This window comes from Parasteatoda tepidariorum, chromosome 2 (genome assembly GCF_982258835.1).
Source record: "Parasteatoda tepidariorum strain Cologne lab strain chromosome 2, Ptep-v5.0, whole genome shotgun sequence".
In the NCBI taxonomy this organism is placed as follows: domain Eukaryota; kingdom Metazoa; phylum Arthropoda; class Arachnida; order Araneae; family Theridiidae; genus Parasteatoda; species Parasteatoda tepidariorum.
The window spans coordinates 66,227,328-66,247,017 of NC_141756.1; the positions used below are offsets into that span (position 1 = coordinate 66,227,328).

The window sequence follows — 19,690 nt, forward strand, 5'->3', positions numbered from 1 at the left end:
AACGATCCGGCAACTACAATGTCGTTCACACATTTGTCGTCCGATTTTGTCGGTATCGTGTCGTGTAATGAAAAAGCGTCCTAACGCAACCTTGTGGGAAGTCACATAAGAAGTATAACTTCAATAAATTTTAATTTCGTCAGACTTGAAACGAAAAGCATAAGACACATCAATTAGGGAACAAACTGGTATCACTGTCAAATATTACCCCTTCGTCTTTCGAAATTGATACACCCTAAGATTTTAAATCCGGAAAAAAAAAACTTTTAGTTTACTTGAAAAAAAAATAACACGTAGATTTATATTATTATATAATTGAATACTTTTTTTCCTGTATATCTCTCACGTATCATCTAATTTAAAACAAAAACAGATAAGGACATTTTCGTTTGTTCGGTGTAGTTTGCACAAATCGAGTGTACACACTAGAAAGTTGTGTTGTGTAAATCACAAACGATTTTCATTTGTCCTTCGTTTCTTTCTTTCGCATTTTCAATAGGACAGAATTGTTTAATATTATGTTACATAATACGAACATGTAAAGAGATTTTTTCCTCTTAAAAAGTTGTTTACTGAGAGAACTAACTTTTGCCCTTATCTCTTGAAGCTAGATATGAAAATATTGATTGTTTTGCTTGTGTACAAATGTGTAATATTAATTAATTACCTTCTTAAATTAAACAGATTTTCATCAGTTCATATGATTATACCTTTTATTTTCCGGATTTTTATTAATTTTTTACCCTTTTTTTTCAGATTTCTTTTCTCCGGGTTTTTATTATTATTATTTTTCTTTTCCCCTTTTTTCAATGCTCTGAATTTTTTTCATGCTTTCTCTACTTTTTAAATTTATTTTATGAGTTCTATTTACTTGCAGCTAGTCTCAAAAATAAAATGACAGAATATGAAACGAAAAAAGAACATTCTTTCTATTTCTGTGTCAAGGCGAAGATCGATCGATCAGTTATGAAACAATTCCCATCTAATGACATGAATTTTCATCTCTCCCCTCCCCCACACACTATTTTGATTCATATCAGGAAAGTTTAAACAGCTGACCTTGAAAAAATATCTTTTCAAAAATCACACTGATAATTATAGAATGAGGAAACATCCATGAATACTGAACTGTCATTTATCATTTCCATTTTTTTTTCTTTTTTGATACGTTACTTTGTTTCCTTTATTGTTAGGTACGAATTCTTCATATATTTATGAGACTTAAAGAATAATATTTACTGTGTTGTCAACATGCGATTTCTCAAAAAATTATTGAAACAAATATTTTTTTATCGCAATTTTCTACTTTACATATTCCTGTTACTTTAAAGCATTTTTTAAAAAGAAATTTACGTTTGTACTGAGCACAGGGATTTGTGTGCTCAGTACAAACGATTTCAAGAACTATTATTTTGTCACCAAAATTATCACCAATTCGCTAAAATTATTGCCAAGTCGCCTAAATTATCGCCCAGTCGGCAATAATGTAGCCAAACTGAGTTTTCCATAAGAAATGCATTTAGTTTTCCAAACTGAGTTTTCCATAAAAAAAATGCATTTAGTGTTATTTTGTCTCTAAATTACTCTACTTTCTTAAAAATTTTCTAAATGAATTGTTTATATAGAGTTATTTAACCTCATAGCAAAAGAATATTTACAAAATTATACAGATTCTTACAAATTCGTAATACGTTTAACATAACAAGCCCGTATTTTACATAATGATTATAAGGTTATTCTATAACATTGTTTTAAAAATCATCAGACAAAAGACATTTTTTATCGAGTTTTTCTCTTTATTTTTTTAGTATTTGAACAAAATTGGTCGAATTCGAATGTCTGCTTTTTAATTGTGAGTTTTTTTGCTTTGGCAGGCCTCTGAATTAAGCAACAGAAGAGAACATTGCTTCCTCTAAGAGAGGAGACAATCGTCATCTTCAAGCGAATGAGAAATTCTAAAATTTCAAAGAAATGGCTTCAGTTTTTTAGAAGCCTGCATACTGTAGAATGAAAATTGGCATAACCGTTTTTTGTTTGAAATAACACAAAGACAATATTTTAATGTAATAAAAATTGCCAGAAGTATGACATTGTTTTTAAAAACTTCATTTTGTCTTTGAAGTCAGTAAACTGGCTATTTTTAGCAATGGTAAGGCGTATTTAATCCTTTCATATACTGCAACCATTTTAAAACACATTTTACTAATGTTGTACTTACGAGATTTTCGCTTTATTGACACCTACTTATTTTATGTGTGTTGTGTGCTTTTTAACTTGTTTTCAATTTGGTCATTGTGAAAAATCTATATCAATTTTTGACGAGGAAATACTGCCAACTTAAGCTGCTAACTTCATTTAATTTCTAAATCACGCATTGCATTTTTCATGATGCACACAGTTTCTTTGAAAAAAGTTTGACACTTTAATTATCTCACCTAACTATCCTAAATTATATCATTAAAATATTTCTTATATTGATACTGCAAAACATATCGATAAAGTTAAAGTGATAGAACTGTGCCGTGAATAGAGTAAGACATCAAACTTTAACTGATCGGATATTATTTTTATTATAAATTTCTTAAATAAATCTAACTTTCTTTAATTATTAATTTAATAAAATACAGTAAGCTTGTAGAGCTTCTGATTCTTATTCAAAAATGGCAATTGGGTACTTGAAATTCGAGGAGAAGTGAAGTGATTATGCCAAACCACGTGATTTAAATCAGATTTAATTAGATACATGTAGCCTGTAGGCGACCACACGCGTGTATGTGGAATCTGGTTGACTTCTCAATCGAAAAATGCCACGATTTACCTAACCTACGATGACGTCATTTGCCGGTATCCAATTGCATCGGTTAAAATGTTCTACGACAAAAAACTGCATTTAAATATCTCACATTTTATCGAAGGTAAACATGCATCGAAGCTGCGTTAAAAAGAAAAAGATTTCGAAAGAAATTTTCTTCTTTATTTACATTAAACACAGAAGAATTTTCAACAGTCTTGATCAGTTGTTCTTAGGTTTTCAGTATCGATGTTATTGGCTTTTAGCAGCTTGTAAGCTTTGTCCTTTGTAGTTTCACTTAAAGTTGGTGATCGAGACAAAATCCATACGAATTCTGTAGAAAAAAAAAAACATTAAAACTTAATTTATAACAAGATTCCAAAAAACCAATTTGATTTTTTAAAGAATTTCAAAATTCTGAATTGGTTGGCAGTGACACTTCTTTATAGCACTGAAAAAGTTATTTTTATATTAAAGTACTTTTGTATTAAAGAAAACTTTTGTATTAAAGTAAACGAAAGTAACAAAAGAAAAAGAATTTAAAAAAATTATTCATTTAATTATAAAGAAGGAGTTCAGTAGTGTTTACACAGCAAAATGAAAGAAAAAGAAATCGAGATAATGCAATCAGTATTATCGGTAATTAAATACCAGTAAAAATGAAAATAATAAGGGCCTATGTTAAAAAATATGCGAGCTTTTATTACTTTCGGTGCACTCAACCACAATGTATAGTTAGATAATTTTAAATTTTAAAGATTAATATATTCGCCACTAACTTTCACTAACCTGGCGCAGTAGGCGCAAACATAAAGCTTCTAAAAATTAAACTTTTGCTCTAAAAAATTATATCGATCACTCTATTGGTTTTACTTTTACATATTCTTATAGTACTGTATGGTGACTGATGCACGTTAAATCTGTCGGGCCGCAAAGTCCTCCTTGTTCCCATAACAAATGAATACCTCTGGGGGTACTGATCTAGGAGTTTCCTTGTCTTCCGGATTAGTTCAAAACTACAAGTCTACGGAGTTGAACGTTAGTAGTCGTAAACCCAAAATTGGGCGGGCTGTTCAACGACGGATAAAATAAAAAATAAAATAAAATATTCTTATAGTAGAGCAGCGATGGCTCAGGGGATAGAGCGTTCGCCTACCAATGAGGTGAACCGGGGTTTGATCCTGGCGATGGCTGGTCTATAAGAATTTTGCATCCGGCTTGCATCGACCACAGTGCAGACGTGAAATATCCTCAGTGGTTGACGGAGCATGGGTTAGAATCCCCTTGCCGTCAGGTTAACCGTGGGCTGTTCACGAGGTCATCTTCTCCATGAATCGCAAATGCGGGTTAGCTTCATCAAAAAATCCTTCACGAAGGCAAATTTCCCCCAATACTTGATCCAGGGAGTTCCCTTGTTTTCTGGGTTGGGTACAAAATTACGAGGATACGCAGTTGAACATTAATAGTCGTAAACCCTAAAATTGGGTCGGCTGTTCAACGACGGTTATAAAATATAAAAACAACATTCTTATGGTATTAGTTTAATCATATATTATTATTTTTAAAATAGTTTGATTGACTATAATTATATAGTTAAATATAATTATTTTTAAAATAATTGCAATCATAAGCACTGTGTTTATAGCTAAACGCTAAGGAAAGATTAAACTAAGACAACACAGCTCGGTAAAAATAATTTTTCTACGTCCTTTTACGTTGTTTACCTTGAATTTCCCCGTCGATATCATTTTTTTCTCCAGAGTTGTTTAACAATGGATATGCCCGAGGAGAAATTAATCTGAACATGCAAAGAATTCCGATATAAATGCGCGAAAAATTGTTCTTGGGATATAATAGTTTAAAATCTGACATTATTTTCATGATACAATGATTTTTCAACAGAAACGATTCCATCTATTTACTTAAATAATTAGATTTAAATCTAAATGGAAATTTAAATTATCATGACATAAACATTTTGAAACCTTTTATGCTAAAAATTTTGATAATTATATTACGATAGTAATAAACGATAAAAAAAATGTACACGGATATCGATAAAAAAAATAAAGAAATAACTTTTCTTGAGAAATTATCTTTTACCCCAATCTAAAGAATAAATTTAATCGAATAGAATAAAGTTCAAGATCGATGAATTTACAGAAAAATATGAAAATATATGATATTTTAATGTGCTTGTTAAAAAGTAAAATGTTTTTGTTATTCAGTAATATGTATTATTCACTTATTGTAATAAGCCTAATATGATGTTTTTGTAACTCGAAAAGACTCTTATCATATTCAAAAAGATATTGGAACGATAAAAGTTTCGAATTATAGAAAATTATACGAATTTAAAGAGATATATTATTGCAAATCTGTTTACAAAATTTCAAATGACTAAATTCATAATTCTGAGTTCCTGTAGCTGAAAAACATTTACAACCAGGAACTTATATTTTAAAATGAGCTCAAAATAAATAAAGAGTTAGATTTTTTATTTTTTTTTTAATTGCAATGTCCGTTTTTCTTTTTTACACGTGGACTAAAATGTAAGAAATAGTTTTAATTTTATCTAATATTAATCTATGCATACATAAATACTTGAAAAGGCTTTGTTAACATGCATACTAAGTTTTAAATGTTTCATAGAGTGATTTTCAAAGAAATACTGTGTTTTTGAATAAAACCTTGCTTTTCTCAAAATGTGATATTTTGCATATCTGGCTGCGTATGAGATCTGTCCCAAATTGTTTTAAAAAAATTTCAAGCTTATTACTAAGTATCGTGCACATAATTAAATGCTTGATAGGAACCTAAGTAACATTATTATTTTTCTATGAGGATTTTTATGTAATACTATTTAATTATATTTTAACAAAATTTTCAGCCCATTGAAAATTTGTTATTTCTCTACTTAATATCAATTAAACATACTTAAAATTTGAAACATGGTAGTTAACTCATAACTTTTAACGCAGGGGAGTTTTTGAACATGTTGTTAATTATCATTAATTTATGACTGTTTACCTTAATAATTACTTTTCTAATTAAAATTTTTTCATGCAACTTTATGATAAGACTTAGATTAGTGTTAATAAGTTGTGGATCAAATTTCATTGAAGACCTTTTGTTCGATACCAATTGATTGATTTCTACGCTGGTTCGTTTGATAACAAATGAAATGGACTGTATTAAAGATTTTTATTATGATTGGTGCTACGAGCACGCTCATGCTATAAGATCAACAACTAATTTTCAACTGATTAGGGTTACAACAAACGGTGGCGAGGATGCTGAGACAAAGATGCCAAGTTGGCGCTATATTTCTGAGATATTGAACATCCACCCGCCGTTGAATTATATTCAATAAACATACAAATTAGCATAACAATGGTACATAAACATATTCCAATATAAAATTTACAAAGATTGAATAAATGCTGTAGGTACACATAATGAGAAAATTAACATACATATTTTTTAATTGTCCAATGGCAAAATACATAATTTATTAATGCTACGTTTAACAATTCCCTTGCTCGTTTTAATCTCCGCTACTCTGACCCTTCCATCCGTTCCAGGAAATAGTTTTAAAATTCGTCCCAAGACCCACTGATTTACAGGAAGATTATCCTCCTTTATTAAAACCATCGCATTTAAATTTATGTTGGTTTTCTCTACTTTCCATTTTGTTCTTTGTTGCAAATTGTTCAAATAGTCGCGAGACCATTTAGACCAAATGTATTGAACAATTTTTGTCAACCTTTGCCATCGAGAAAGTCGGGTTTCCGATTTATCCAACAAACTTGGTTCAGCTATGGCAGTTATAGATCTTCCAACCAAAAAATGCCCTGGTGTTAGAACATCCAGGTCATCAATATCATCTGACAAAGGTGTTAATGGCCGAGAATTTAGGATTCCTTCGACTTGTGCTGTTATTGTAAGGAATTCCTCAAATGTTAATTTTAGATTTCCTGTAGCTCGTTTTAAGTAAAACTTAAAGGATTTGACCCCTGCCTCCCAGAGGCCCCCGAAATTTGGAGCTCTGGGAGGAATAAAATTCCAAACTATCCCTTCAGATGCCAAATAGGATGCTAGTTTATCGTCAGGAAATCTAGTTAAATTCTGCAATCGCTGCAATTCCCTACTAGCCCCAACAAAGTTTTTTGCATTATCAGATGATATCGTAGCACATTTGCCACGCCTAGCTACAAAACGCTTTAAAGTAGCAAGAAAAGCATCGGTTGTTAAATCGGAAACAACTTCTAAGTGAATCGCCTTCGAGGCTAAACACACAAATATTGCAACATAAATCCGTTGGAAATTCCCTTTTCTCTGGTGTTTATATTTAATTTGGAAAGGGCCGCAATAATCAACACCAGAATGCAAAAAAGGATAATTAGGGTTTACTCTTTCTCGAGGCAAGGTTCCCATAAGTTGATTTGAAACAAGGGGTTTATGTTTAAAACAAACTATGCATTTATGTACAATTTTCCTAGCTATCGATCGACCACGAAGTGGCCAAAACCTTTCTCTAGTGCAATATAACAACGCTTGAGGTCCTAAATGGAGATTTTTGATATGCAAATGAGTCATCAACAATTTAGTGAAAGGATGGTCTGCAGGAAGTATAGCTGGATGCTTTTGAGAATAATCCAGAGCAGCATTATGCAAACGACCACCGACTCGGACAATTTGATGACCATCAAGGAAAGGATTTAAAGAGTTGAGTTTACTCTTACCTGAAAAAGCCTTGCCCTTGGAAATGGCCTCTATTTCCTCCTTAAAAGCAGATGCTTGTACATTTCTAACTAAAAAGGATTCCGTGTCCTTTAGTTCATTAGAGGATAACTTACCAAATCTTTTGCTACTTGGATTTCTACAGTTGAATATGAATCTGAAAGCATAACTTAAAACATTCAAAATTTTAGTATAATTATTGCTACGATTTAAAATATTGTCAATTAAGTCAAGTTTATAAGAAGTTAGAAGTATTTTGGCAGGGGGTTTGAGTTCCTGTAAAAATTCACTGTCCGAAGAGAGTTTTTCAAATTCTATTGGAACAATATTCAGATCTTGTTTCAAAAAATCTGGTCCGAACCACCAGAGTTCATGGGAGGAAATTTCCGTAGCATTCAGACCACGAGAGAGGACATCTGCAGGATTTTTATCAGATGCAACGTGATTCCAATGACAGTTCTTAGTGAGTTCTTGTATTACTTTAACTCGATTGCTGATAAAAGTCTTGAGTTGATCAGGTGACCGTTGAAGCCATGCCAACACAATTGTAGAATCTGTCCACAACATTATTTGTTGAATGGGCAAGGTTAGAGACTTCAGAACCTTGTTCAAAAGCTGTGCCAATAAAACACTGGCACACAATTCTAAGCGAGGGATCGTGATAGGTTTCACTGGTGAAACGCGGGACTTGCTGCACAAAAGTCTCGTATATGATGTTTCTCCCGAAATTGATTGCATGTACAGAACTGCTCCATACGCAACGGCTGATGCATCGGAGAAGCCGTGAATCAGGATTCCCCTCTTCTCCCCCACGTGACGAGGAATTTGCATGTTTTCAATGGCAGGTAGAGTAGAAACAAAACACTGCCAGTCCTTAGCCATTGAATCTGGAAGCGGTTCATCCCATTCCAATCTGAGTATCCAGAGTTTCTGGAGAAACAATTTAGCCTTGGTTAGTATGGGACCAAGGAATCCAAGGGGGTCGAACAAGCGTGAGATGGTGGATAAGACCTTTCGTTTGGTGTATGAGTCATGCATATTTACATCAACCTTGAAAGTAAAATAATCTAAATTTGGGTTCCAGATAACCCCAAGGGATTTAATGGTATTAGGTGGCTCACAAGAGAAATCATAGGCTTGGTCTTCTAATGGTATGGAATTAGGAATTTTTGAAGTGTTAGTGCACCACTTGTGTAAGCTCATACCCGCCTTTTTAAACAGGTCTACTAACTGTTCTTGTAGTAATTGAAATTCTTGAAAGTCTGAACTACCTGACAAAATGTCATCCATATAAGTGTCTCTAATTATTACAGCAGCGGCTAAGGGAAAACTATCACCCTCATCAATGGCTAGTTGTTTAATAGTTCTGGTTGCTAAGTAGGGTGCACAAGAAGTTCCGTATGTAACAGTGTTAAGTTTGAAGGTTTGCACTGGGTCATTCACGCTATTCTTCCATAATATCAACTGTAAATTTCGATGATCAGGGTGAATCAAAATTTGCCTAAACATTTTAGAAATGTCAGTAGTGAACACATATACATGTTGCCTGAATCGCAAAAGTATTGAAAATAAATCTTGTTGTATAGTACCGCCCTTGTACAAAATATCATTTAAAGAAAGACCGGATGTCGTTTTGGAGGAAGCGTTAAATACCACCCTCAACTTAGTGGTTTTACTATCTGGGCGAAGTACACCATGATGAGGTAAAAAATACGAAGTTGTTTTATCAAGAGGTTCTACAACTAATTGCATATGCTGCAAGTCAGCATATTCCTTTAAGAATGATTTGTAAAGTGATTGCAACTCCTCATCTTTTGAGAGTTTTTTCCATAACTGATTTAAACGCATTTCGGCAACGGCTTTAGAATCACCGAGCGAAGAGGGATCCTCTTTCAAAGGCAACTGTACTATGTAACGCCCTTCATGATTTCGATAATGAGTATTTTTATATTGAGTTTCGCATAACTCAAATTCGACACTATGTTCAACAGAGGGCTCCTCAACAGTTTCTATATTCCAAAATGCTTGTAGCTGTTTATCAAGGCTTTCCGAATTTATATCTGAACTAAGCGTTAATCCACAATATGCTCTATTTGTACTATTATCGGAGCTCCCTACGACTATGTAACCAAAAACAGTTTCTTGAAACAACCAATTACTACATGGCGATCGAAGCTGATTTGGCTTTAAAATTTCAAAAAAGAGCTCGCAACCTATAATTAATTCTACTTCTTTTTGTGTGTTAAACTCTGGATCAGCCAAATTAATGTCCGATGGAATCTTTATATTAGATACTTCAACCGGATTAATTATCGTCAAATTTGTAATCGAAGGAACAATTAAAAATTCTAAAGATGTTGAAAAACTTCCACTATTGTTTTTAATTGCAGTGGTTACCTTTTGTTTGATATTTACCGAAATATCGCTCAATCCAGAAACAGAAGCATTTATTTTTTCCTTTTTCAACATTAAGTTATTAGCTAAATTTTGTTTACAGAAAGAAAGATGAGAAGCGGAATCCAAAATCGCTCTGCATGGATAATAGTCTCCCAATTCATTTCTAATATAAACAACTGCAGTAGGCAAGAGAATATTTTGTTTCTTTTTTGATACTAAATAATTAGAAAAAGTGTTCGAAAGTTCTTGTGGGAATGAATCATGCACTTGCGAGACAGTTGTTTGATCGGCGCCTGGCATCGTAGAAACTGAGGAGGTAGGAGGCGGGGACGAAATCTCATAAATATGCAGTAATGTATTATGGCGTTTTTTGCAAACGAAGCAAGAATTGTTCGATTTACAGTCTTTAACTTTGTGATTATTCTTTAAGCAATTAATACACAAATTTAATCGTTTTATTTCATTAAATCTATCCGAAACCTTCATATTTTGAAAAGTATTGCACTTATAAATCATGTGTGGTAATTTACAGATTACACAAGAGTTAGGATTATTATTCGAATTCAGGAAAGATTTACTCTTATTAACAACTTGCTTATGCTTATAAATTGAAGAAGAAGCTGTTCGACTAATACTATCAAGAATTTGGCTTCTTTTTTCTAAAAATTCTAAAAACTTATCCAATTCTGGTATTTCATTTGATGCGATCGTTTGTTCATATTGTTTTCTAGTTTCTCGATCTACCTTTTTCAAAATGATGTTAAGCAGAAGTATGTCAGATAAATTATTACGATCAAAATTTAGAAGCTTCAAAGCTCTGATATTTTTCTTTAAAATATCTACCATGTTTCTAATATCTCCAGCTGATTCATTTGTAAGTTTTTCAATTTCCAAAATTTGATTTATGTAAGTCTCAGTGAGGAGACGTTTATTCTCAAATCTATTTTCTAATGCTTTTAAAAGTGATTCAAAAGAATCGTCAACAGTTTCCAGACGTTTAGCGTCGCCCAGCAATGACGCTTTCAAATAATGCAATTTTTGAGAGTCATTTAAATCATTGTTTTTAGTTATAATGTTATCAAATTGCGATTTAAAATTGGGCCATTCGTCAAATTTACCATGAAATACCGGTAGTGGTATCTCGGGTAGTTTAATTTCTAGTTTTGTTTTCGAATCAGCCTGAGATATTTCATTTTCACAATTAATTATTGAAGGTTTAATTATCAAAGAGTTAAGAATATCTTTAATTCTTACCTCCAGAGCTTCGAGTCTGTCTACTGTTCCCTCCAAGTCCGTTTCTACTTCAGTTACCTCAGGGTCAGTTATGTCTTTTAGCCCATAATAATGCTCCTTTAATTCATCAACTTTTTCATACAATTGTTCCACACGCTTCAGCTTGACCTCTAATTCAGTATGGTTATGTTCCTTCGTCTGGTCAATATATGTTTCTAGCTTTGTTATGGTACCTTTGACGGCACGCTTCGATCTATTTAGTTTTTCTTTTTCCATCTCCGGGTGTTAAGGATCACTAATGTTCGATACCAATTGATTGATTTCTACGCTGGTTCGTTTGATAACAAATGAAATGGACTGTATTAAAGATTTTTATTATGATTGGTGCTACGAGCACGCTCATGCTATAAGATCAACAACTAATTTTCAACTGATTAGGGTTACAACAAACGGTGGCGAGGATGCTGAGACAAAGATGCCAAGTTGGCGCTATATTTCTGAGATATTGAACACCTTTAATATTTAAAAAAGTTCATTTTTAACGTCCAGTGTCCCTTAGACTTCAAGGGGCCCCAAAAATTTCATAAGTGTTTTGACTCAGAATGGTCCTGGTCATAAGTATAATTATTTTCGCCTTTTTAGTCCACTTGAGAAGCATAGTTTCTAAATTTATTATTTTATTTTATTTTTCAGAAAAATCACAGACATATAAATGTTGAAACAAAGTAAATGATTGAATAAATATATCAGTACCAGTTTCATAACCTTTCAGCATGTTAAAACAACTATATACCACAGTATACTCATCATAGTTGGTATCCAAAACCCAGTAATCTGATGAGAAGGATACTAAACGAAAAACAAAAAATGTATCATAAAAACTATCGATAAAAGTGTCGTTATAACCTTTTTAATATCTGATTTAATAATAATGATAAACTTAAAAATAAAATTACATTAGATAAAAAAAAATTTTAATAAAATTATTCAGTAATGTCTGAATTTTACTGTAAAAATACTATTCATTTGTTATGTTTATGTAAGAAGATGTAAATTTTACTGTAAAATTATTTCGTTTTGCTTTTCACTTTAATTATTTAATATGGTAACAAATAAGAAAAAAACAAATCAAAATGAATAACCCTTAATCTAATCAGTTTTTTTAATATTTATTATATACTTGGATAAATCGTACCACGAATCGAAAGACCTATGTTAGTAGTGCTGAGATTCATACAAACCACCTGAGGTTACGAAGTCAAACTCAGAATTTGGTTATCTCTCCAACTATTTGCACAAACATATCGTTTTTTCTTTTTTTTTCTGAATATATGTAGATTCTCATTTAAAAAAAAAAAGGAAACGAATTTAAATGCGTAAGCATCATACGAAATAACCATTGATTTTACGGGATTTCTCAGTATTTTTAAAGGCTTATAACTGTTTTGTTGACAAAACGGTTTTCCACCGTTTTTTACCCTGGTAGCAAACAGGTTTATAAACCGTCAATTAAAATTCTAGTTTTTGCCGTGCAATTTTGCGTTCTGAAATGTACCTATTCTCCAATCATTTTACGACTATTATCTATACTTGCTCTTACTTCTTATTTATCATTTATGGTTTTATAACATCGTATAAATAAATCTGCGATGCGTCTTTTTTGTCAACTTGATATAATATTGAAGCGAATTTCTCACTATCACTATTTCTTCATATTAAAATATTTGAGTCGCAGTGGTTTGGACATGCGTTGGAGTGGCACGCGTTTCTCGACCGAAATTTGAGTCGCAGCGATGACTGGTCAACAAAAAATCTGCCGACATTAAATATTCTGAACTGGTGTGGGTACAGATTTACTTCGTAACTATCACAGAGAAAACTAGTTCGCATATTGTATAAATCTGTTGAGACAACAGCTTTATTTCTATTTGTAATTTTTATAAAGCTTTGTTTTGTTATGGTAAAAAATAAGTCTGATTACAGATTTTCTGATTACAGAGTACGGACAAAACTTGTATTCAAAAACCGATGAGGCGGCGGATTTTACTGTTTTGCTCAATTTTACGGTTTTGTAAAACCAATCCAGTTGCAGGTCGAAAACCGTAAATTACATGGGATTTTTTTCTTTTTTTTACATTGTAGGGTTTTGGAGATTTAAACCTGTCTCAAGTCTTAACAAAGCACAATCTTTTCGTGAAAAATGCGATAAACTTTCCTCTGAGAACTTTAGACATGAATTACCTTAATTAACTTCTAGGTAGAAATTAATAATTCTTTCGCAAGACCATTGTTAGAGGTTTATAAAAAAAATTATAAAAAAGAAGTTTCTCGAAACTTTAAGAAAATACGTTCATATGAATAAAACCATTTTAAACCTAACTCATTTTTTAATACCTACGTTTTATGAGTAATACTTACATATATCAAACCGAACTTTTAATTTTGCTGGTTCATCGGAATTCGGAACTGTGGCCTTTCCTTCAGATGTTTTTTCTCGTCCACTCCTTTAAAAATAGAGAAATTTTTTTATGGTTGTTCTAAAAATGATCGACGATTGAAAAAAAAAATCTATTAAAGAAAAAACAAAAAGAGATAGAAATGTATAGAATGTCTTGAAGCGTTCTGCATAGGAAAAAAGGTATTTATTCTCAGAATGTTTTAAAATTCGTTGCAAAGTTTGTCAACAGCACTATCGACTAGATAAATCTGTAAGACAATGCTTCCAAAATTATCACCATTGAGAAAAATGCAACACAGTCTGTAGATAAACATACAATTGTTTTCAGTTAGAAAGAGTTGATATTGAGCAGTGAACTGATGAAGAGATTATATCTTTTCATTATTTTGTTTTCCTGGCTTAATTATTTATTTTATTATATATATATAAACAATATTAAAATAAAAATTATATGAAATATCAGGGCACAACCCCGATATATTTTGGATTTTTCGTCAACATAACAGGAAAAATGAAGTCCTTTTCTGCATAATCTTTTTTATTTACTAACGATGGTGAAAGCATACATCTCAGCCCCCTCCAAGCTAGAGATGGGGAGATCCATATCCCGTCTAAACTGACGGAGTTTAGTTAGGCATTATAAACTACAAAAAGCCACGCAAAAACCATTGCTCCCCTATTTCATACGATAATTAAAATGGGTAAAAAGGGCAGTCAAATGCATTTCTTGTATTCCTACGCCTCATCTCAAATCATTTAATACTCATAGAAAATCGTTCAATCCTTCCTTATATGGAAGTGAAAGATCTTAAAATAACTTCTTTTTTGAAATATAAATCTAATTATTATTCATTGGCATATTTTTTGGCCTTGAAATCCCAAAATAGAATATCTGCATTTTATGAACACGAAAAAGTTTCAATGCTTTTATTAATACAAAAGTATTTTTATAACTTTTGTATTACATATATATATGCCAAAAATAATTTAGAAGAGAGTTTTAATTTTATGCCTATATGCTAATCATATTAGATGAAAAAAAATAATATGTGAAACAATTAAGTAGGTCCGTGTCTAGTAATGTTTTCATAGTTATGTTTAAACATTTGTTTTATAATATTTCGTTTATTCTTTTATTTTCCTTTATTATGTTGAATGTTTTTCTTCAGTATTTTCTTTTTTATTCCAAAGATATATGCATAAGGAATTTTTGCACTTTGGCACTTTTCTACGCGGTTTGTAATGAAATTTAATTATACACAAAAAATAATAACTTGAAAAATAAATTTTGCTGCAAATTTTTTTCTCCTTGTTTTTGTTTAAATATTTATCTTAAAAAGTTCGTACTTAACAGTTGTTTTGTAAGTATGGAACAAAGAGTTAGATATATGTACTTCTAAACCTTGATAGTAAGAGTTAAATATACCTTCTAGAAACTCCTCTGTTGAATACTGAAATATAATCCCCTTTATCGGTGTAGTTAGCTGTGATGCATTTCAGTCCAGCTTCAAATACCATAGGAGTTTTTTCGATTTCAAACCAAAGGCCAAGATACTAACAAAGACAACATTCATCACCAACTGACATGCATATACAAGATTTTAAAAAGTTTCAACTCTAAATAAAAATTTTAAGTTACAATATAGAATATACAGTGGAGGGATAAAATAATGGAAACACTGCTAAATTAATTTTATGAAACTATATCTCCTCTCATTGCACCTAGCCATATAAAATTTAGTATGTCTAAACTGTCAACTTAATTTGAAATATTATGACCAAAATACCTAGAAAATTTGTAATTACAATATTATTTTGAATTAGTTTCATTGCTAAAATTAATAACTTAATATCTAAATTTGCTGTTGTTGTTCATTTACCTCGCACTAGAGCTACACAATGGGCTATTGGCGACGGTCCGGGAAACATCCCTGAGGATGATCCGAAGACATACCATCACAATTTTGATCCTCTGCAGAGAGGATGGCACCCCTGCTTCGGTAGCCCAACGACTTGAGCGCGAAGTCTATAACTTTACCGTAGAACAGTTTAACTAGGACCAATACCGCACACCCTCGGTCCCTACGCAGACTGATCCAAGTGGTCACTCACCCGCACACTGACCGCAGCCAGTGATGCTTGACTTCGGTGATCTGCTGGGAACCGTGTCTTAAAGATCAGTCCACTGCGGGACATATCTAAATTTGCAGATGAATAGGTAAATAAAAGTTTGTACAATATACATATTGGTTTATAAAGATGTGTAAGACCAAAAAGTACGTCAGAAATTAAAGTTATAATAGCGTAAATGCTAATGTTTATTGTGGTTGTTGGTGTTTAATGTGGTAAGAAAGAAAGGTGAAAAATAGATTTTGATATGCATTTGTGATATTAAATAATAATTAGTCATGAGCTTGTATTGAAGTTAAAAAGTCATACGTTACATTTATTGAGAATAGAAATATTTGCATTCGCTCTTTATGAAATTGAATTAAAATAAATTAACTGATTTATTTTTTTAAAAGAGGGAAGATTAAAAATTATGAAACTAAATTCTTGGGGCCGGGAAAGCCTGGTAGGCAGACGCTGGACTCACGTTCGTGAGAACGGGGGTTCGAATCCAGTCGGCTGAAGACTCCCCGTGTAAAAAATGATGACTGCTGCACGTAAAATCTGTCGTGTCACAAAGTCTTCCATGTTCCCATAACAAATTATTCATCTGTGGGTACTGATCGTTCTCTGGTTCAGGTCAAAATTACGATCTATAGATGGATTAATGAATATATGTATGAATGGGTTCACCTTATACACGGATGTGACGTATGGGTGTGGAAGAAGTCAAATTCTTGGATATAGATGGAGCCACTGGAAAACAAGAACAATCGCACCCCTTGCCTTAGTGTCCTACTACAGCAACAAGTTAAACTCTTTGAATCAACAGGCTCTAATTATCTAATTTAATTCCATCGTACTCCCCGTACATTTTTCTATAATTCTTTGTAATTTGAAATTCCTAAGTCTTTTAATTTTTGCACAGCAAAACTAGAATGTAATTTAAAGTTGAACATCCAAAACACCCTTACAATTTTTTAATATAGAGTGATATAAAATTTCCACAGCAAAATAATTATGTAATAGCTGTCTTATAGTTTTTCGTTTTAGTTCATAGCGTGAATGTGTGCTTATAAGTTAAATTAACATTTTGAATCTTTGAGTCAGTCGGAGGTAATTATGTGAGAATTGTCTAAATTTTCTCGCTTAATTTTTTAATTATCAAATATATGTTGATATAAAACAGTTGTATAAGTCTAACAACTAATAGTCTAACAACAGTTGTATAAGTATAACAACTAATGTGTTATAATCTATGAACCTTCCGGCTAACTGAAAGAGTTTTTTTTTCTTTTTTTTTCTGTATGCAAATGTGGGTGAGTTTCGTTGAAAATATCACCAGAAACATTGATCTCGATAAAAACAATATTAAGAAAATAATTATTAAAATAAGAAAATAATAATATATTTTATCTCAGGTTCAAAACATAAAAATAATCAAATAAACTGAAAGTTTTGATTTTTGTATAATATTATACTTGATATAACTTCGATAATTTTTATAAAAGAAAAGAAGGGAAGTTAGTTTTAACTCCCTTATCCTTGAAATTATGGTTAAGGAGACTATTTTAGCAATAAGAGCTATGGATGTGATCACAATACAAGCTTTAATCGTTTTTTGACCGCTGCAACCAAATTTGATTGCCATCATATCCACAGAAACATTTTTTTAAATCGTCAATCCAAATTTCAACGATTTTCCAATAGTTCAGTGTTTAAAACTGAGCTTTTGCTAGAGCTTTTTGCTTAATGTCGAGACAACTAATAGTTGAATGTCGAGACTAATAGTCTGAATGGCACAATCAAAATTTTCTATTGCCATTATTAGCAAACTAATATACACTTATGTGATCCAGACAGAATAATAAAATTAAAAAAACAATAAGTAAATGAAATAATTCTAAAATTACATATTACTAGGTTAACAACTTTAGCAAAATTACATTTTACTAAGTTATCATCTTTAACAAAATTGCATTTTACTAAATCAACAACTTTAACAAAACTACATTTTACTAAGTTAGCAACTTTAACAAAATTGCATTTTACTAAGCAACTACTAAAATTACATTTAGACTAAGAAAGAATTCTATTATTAGACGTAAAAGGAAAAAACGCAGGGCACATCATTTTTCATAATAACTCTTTTGTTGTTTTCACAAATTTTCCCTTTCCTCGTTTTTTAAAGATACTCTTTATTTTTTTGTTTTAAAACTGACAAAAATAAAATTATATTCTCCTTTTTAGTTACATGAAATACATGGTTTTTAAAATTTTTAGAAAAGAAAATAATTGTTTTATAGATTTTTTTCTTTCAAATGCACCGATTATCATTAATTTTATTGTTTATTATGTAGAAAAAAAAGGACGTGCTTTAAAAAGGACTTTAATAGAAAAGAAAATTCCTAACAGCATTTATAAAATGGCAAAACTAAATAAAAAAAAAAGGAAAATCAAATAAATAGTATAAAAATACAGTCCTCATTAACGCAAGAAAAAATAGTTAGGAAGTGAAGAGTTTACTTACGAAAACTTCTTCCACAAGAAAAAGAAAAATTTAATCGTAAAATTATTTCACTCCATTTAAATCAATAAACTAAAATGTAAGGTAATACAATTAAAAAATAAAAATCGTTCTAACCTGGTTTACATCAAAGTTTTGCATCACCTTTACATTGCCTGGGCAGGAGGTGGGTTTTTGTTCCTGGGCGAAAACTCCAGCAAAAATTAAAACAAGACACACTACAGGCAAGAAAGTCTTCATTTTTTAAAATAGAAATTTGATTTAAAAATGAACTTTGAATAAAAGTAATCTAACCAAACTCTTTGGAAGATGAGAAAAAGTTAAAATGAAAATCTGATGGAAATACTTCATCCATAATAAGAACTTGTTATGTAAGAAATGAGCATCGACGAAACGATAATTATATTTGATTCTTTGTCCATATCTTATTAAGGATATGAACTCATGATGTAAATAATGAAGAGATTTCTTTACTTATGCTTATTTTTTTCCTTAAAAATAATTGAGTTGTTTTGTCATCTTTTTAATTTTCAAAAAAATGACCAATTTCCTCATGAATGAAAAGAAAAAGTGTTTCAATAAATACATATTACAGGAAGAGGCATGTCATATTATTATGAACAAATAATCAATTCTGTTATGGAAGCACTCTGATAAAAGTGATTTTCTAAAGGAAAAAAACAACGCTTTTCGTTTATGTTTCTTTCCAAGCAAAATTGTAAAATGGTGTATAAATTAAAATACGAACTATTCAGCATTTAAGTAAAATATGGATACTAGGATATGTTCAGTATCTGTGGTGGAATCTCATTCATTTCTTTAAAAAAAAAGAAATCGATACTTTTAAAAAGAAAAAAAAAAAAGATTATTTTGTTTATAAAATAAAAAATCATTTTTTAACATTTGATCACATTTTTTAATTGTAACAAAATGAACGATTAATTTTACTATAACTTTTTGTTTGCCCTAGTTAATTTCAGAAGTATCACATAACAGCAAAAAAAATTGATTTTTTACTAAATTAGAAGGGTCCGCCTCTTGCTGGCTCCACTTACCAATCCTATTGGTGACCTCTCACTTATCCTTAAATTTTCCTTAAAATTCAATAATTATAAAAAAAAAAGATAATTTTGTTAATAAAATATGTAACTACTGCAATTTTAGTTAAAAAAAAAACTTTTGTTATTATGTTAACCGTAACAAAATGGACGATTACTTGGATTTGAAAGGTAATAAACTGTACTTGAAGAAAAATATTTTAACTTAAGAATAGAGAATGTGTAATACAATAAGAAGTAATTTTACTTGATTATTATTTAGGACAGTAACCTTTTATTGTATTAACAGTTCAAATTGCAAACTGTTTTTCCCTCCCTTGAAACATTTGAAGATATAAAATATTTTGGTATAAATGTTGTGATTTAAATCTGAA

At 31.1% G+C, this 19,690-nt stretch overlaps 1 protein-coding gene across 1 annotated transcript; it reads right to left on the reverse strand.

Moving 5' to 3' along the window:
- Positions 1 to 2,952: 2,952 nt before the first annotated feature.
- On the reverse strand, positions 2,953 to 18,704 carry LOC107446445 (apolipoprotein D). Its single transcript, XM_087157468.1, has 5 exons — positions 18,376 to 18,704; positions 15,049 to 15,176; positions 13,583 to 13,668; positions 11,918 to 12,013; positions 2,953 to 3,125 (listed from the first exon to the last, which is right to left on the reverse strand). Exons 1-5 carry the CDS (start codon positions 18,496 to 18,498, stop codon positions 3,001 to 3,003), a joined length of 558 nt encoding a protein of 185 aa, XP_087013594.1. The 5' UTR covers positions 18,499 to 18,704; the 3' UTR covers positions 2,953 to 3,000.
- Positions 18,705 to 19,690: the final 986 nt, after the last annotated feature.

Excerpts from the sequence above, each read along its gene's own strand:
- LOC107446445 (XM_087157468.1), bottom strand. The coding sequence starts at position 18,498 with ATGAAGACTTTCTTGCCTGTAGTGTGTCTTGTTTTAATTTTTGCTGGA. Across the intron at positions 15,177-18,375 it reads AAAACTTTGATGTAAACCAG|TATCTTGGCCTTTGGTTTGA; the intron begins GTTAGAACGATT and ends TGTCTTTGTTAG. Across the intron at positions 13,669-15,048 it reads AACAGAGGAGTTTCTAGAAG|GAGTGGACGAGAAAAAACAT; the intron begins GTATATTTAACT and ends CTATTTTTAAAG.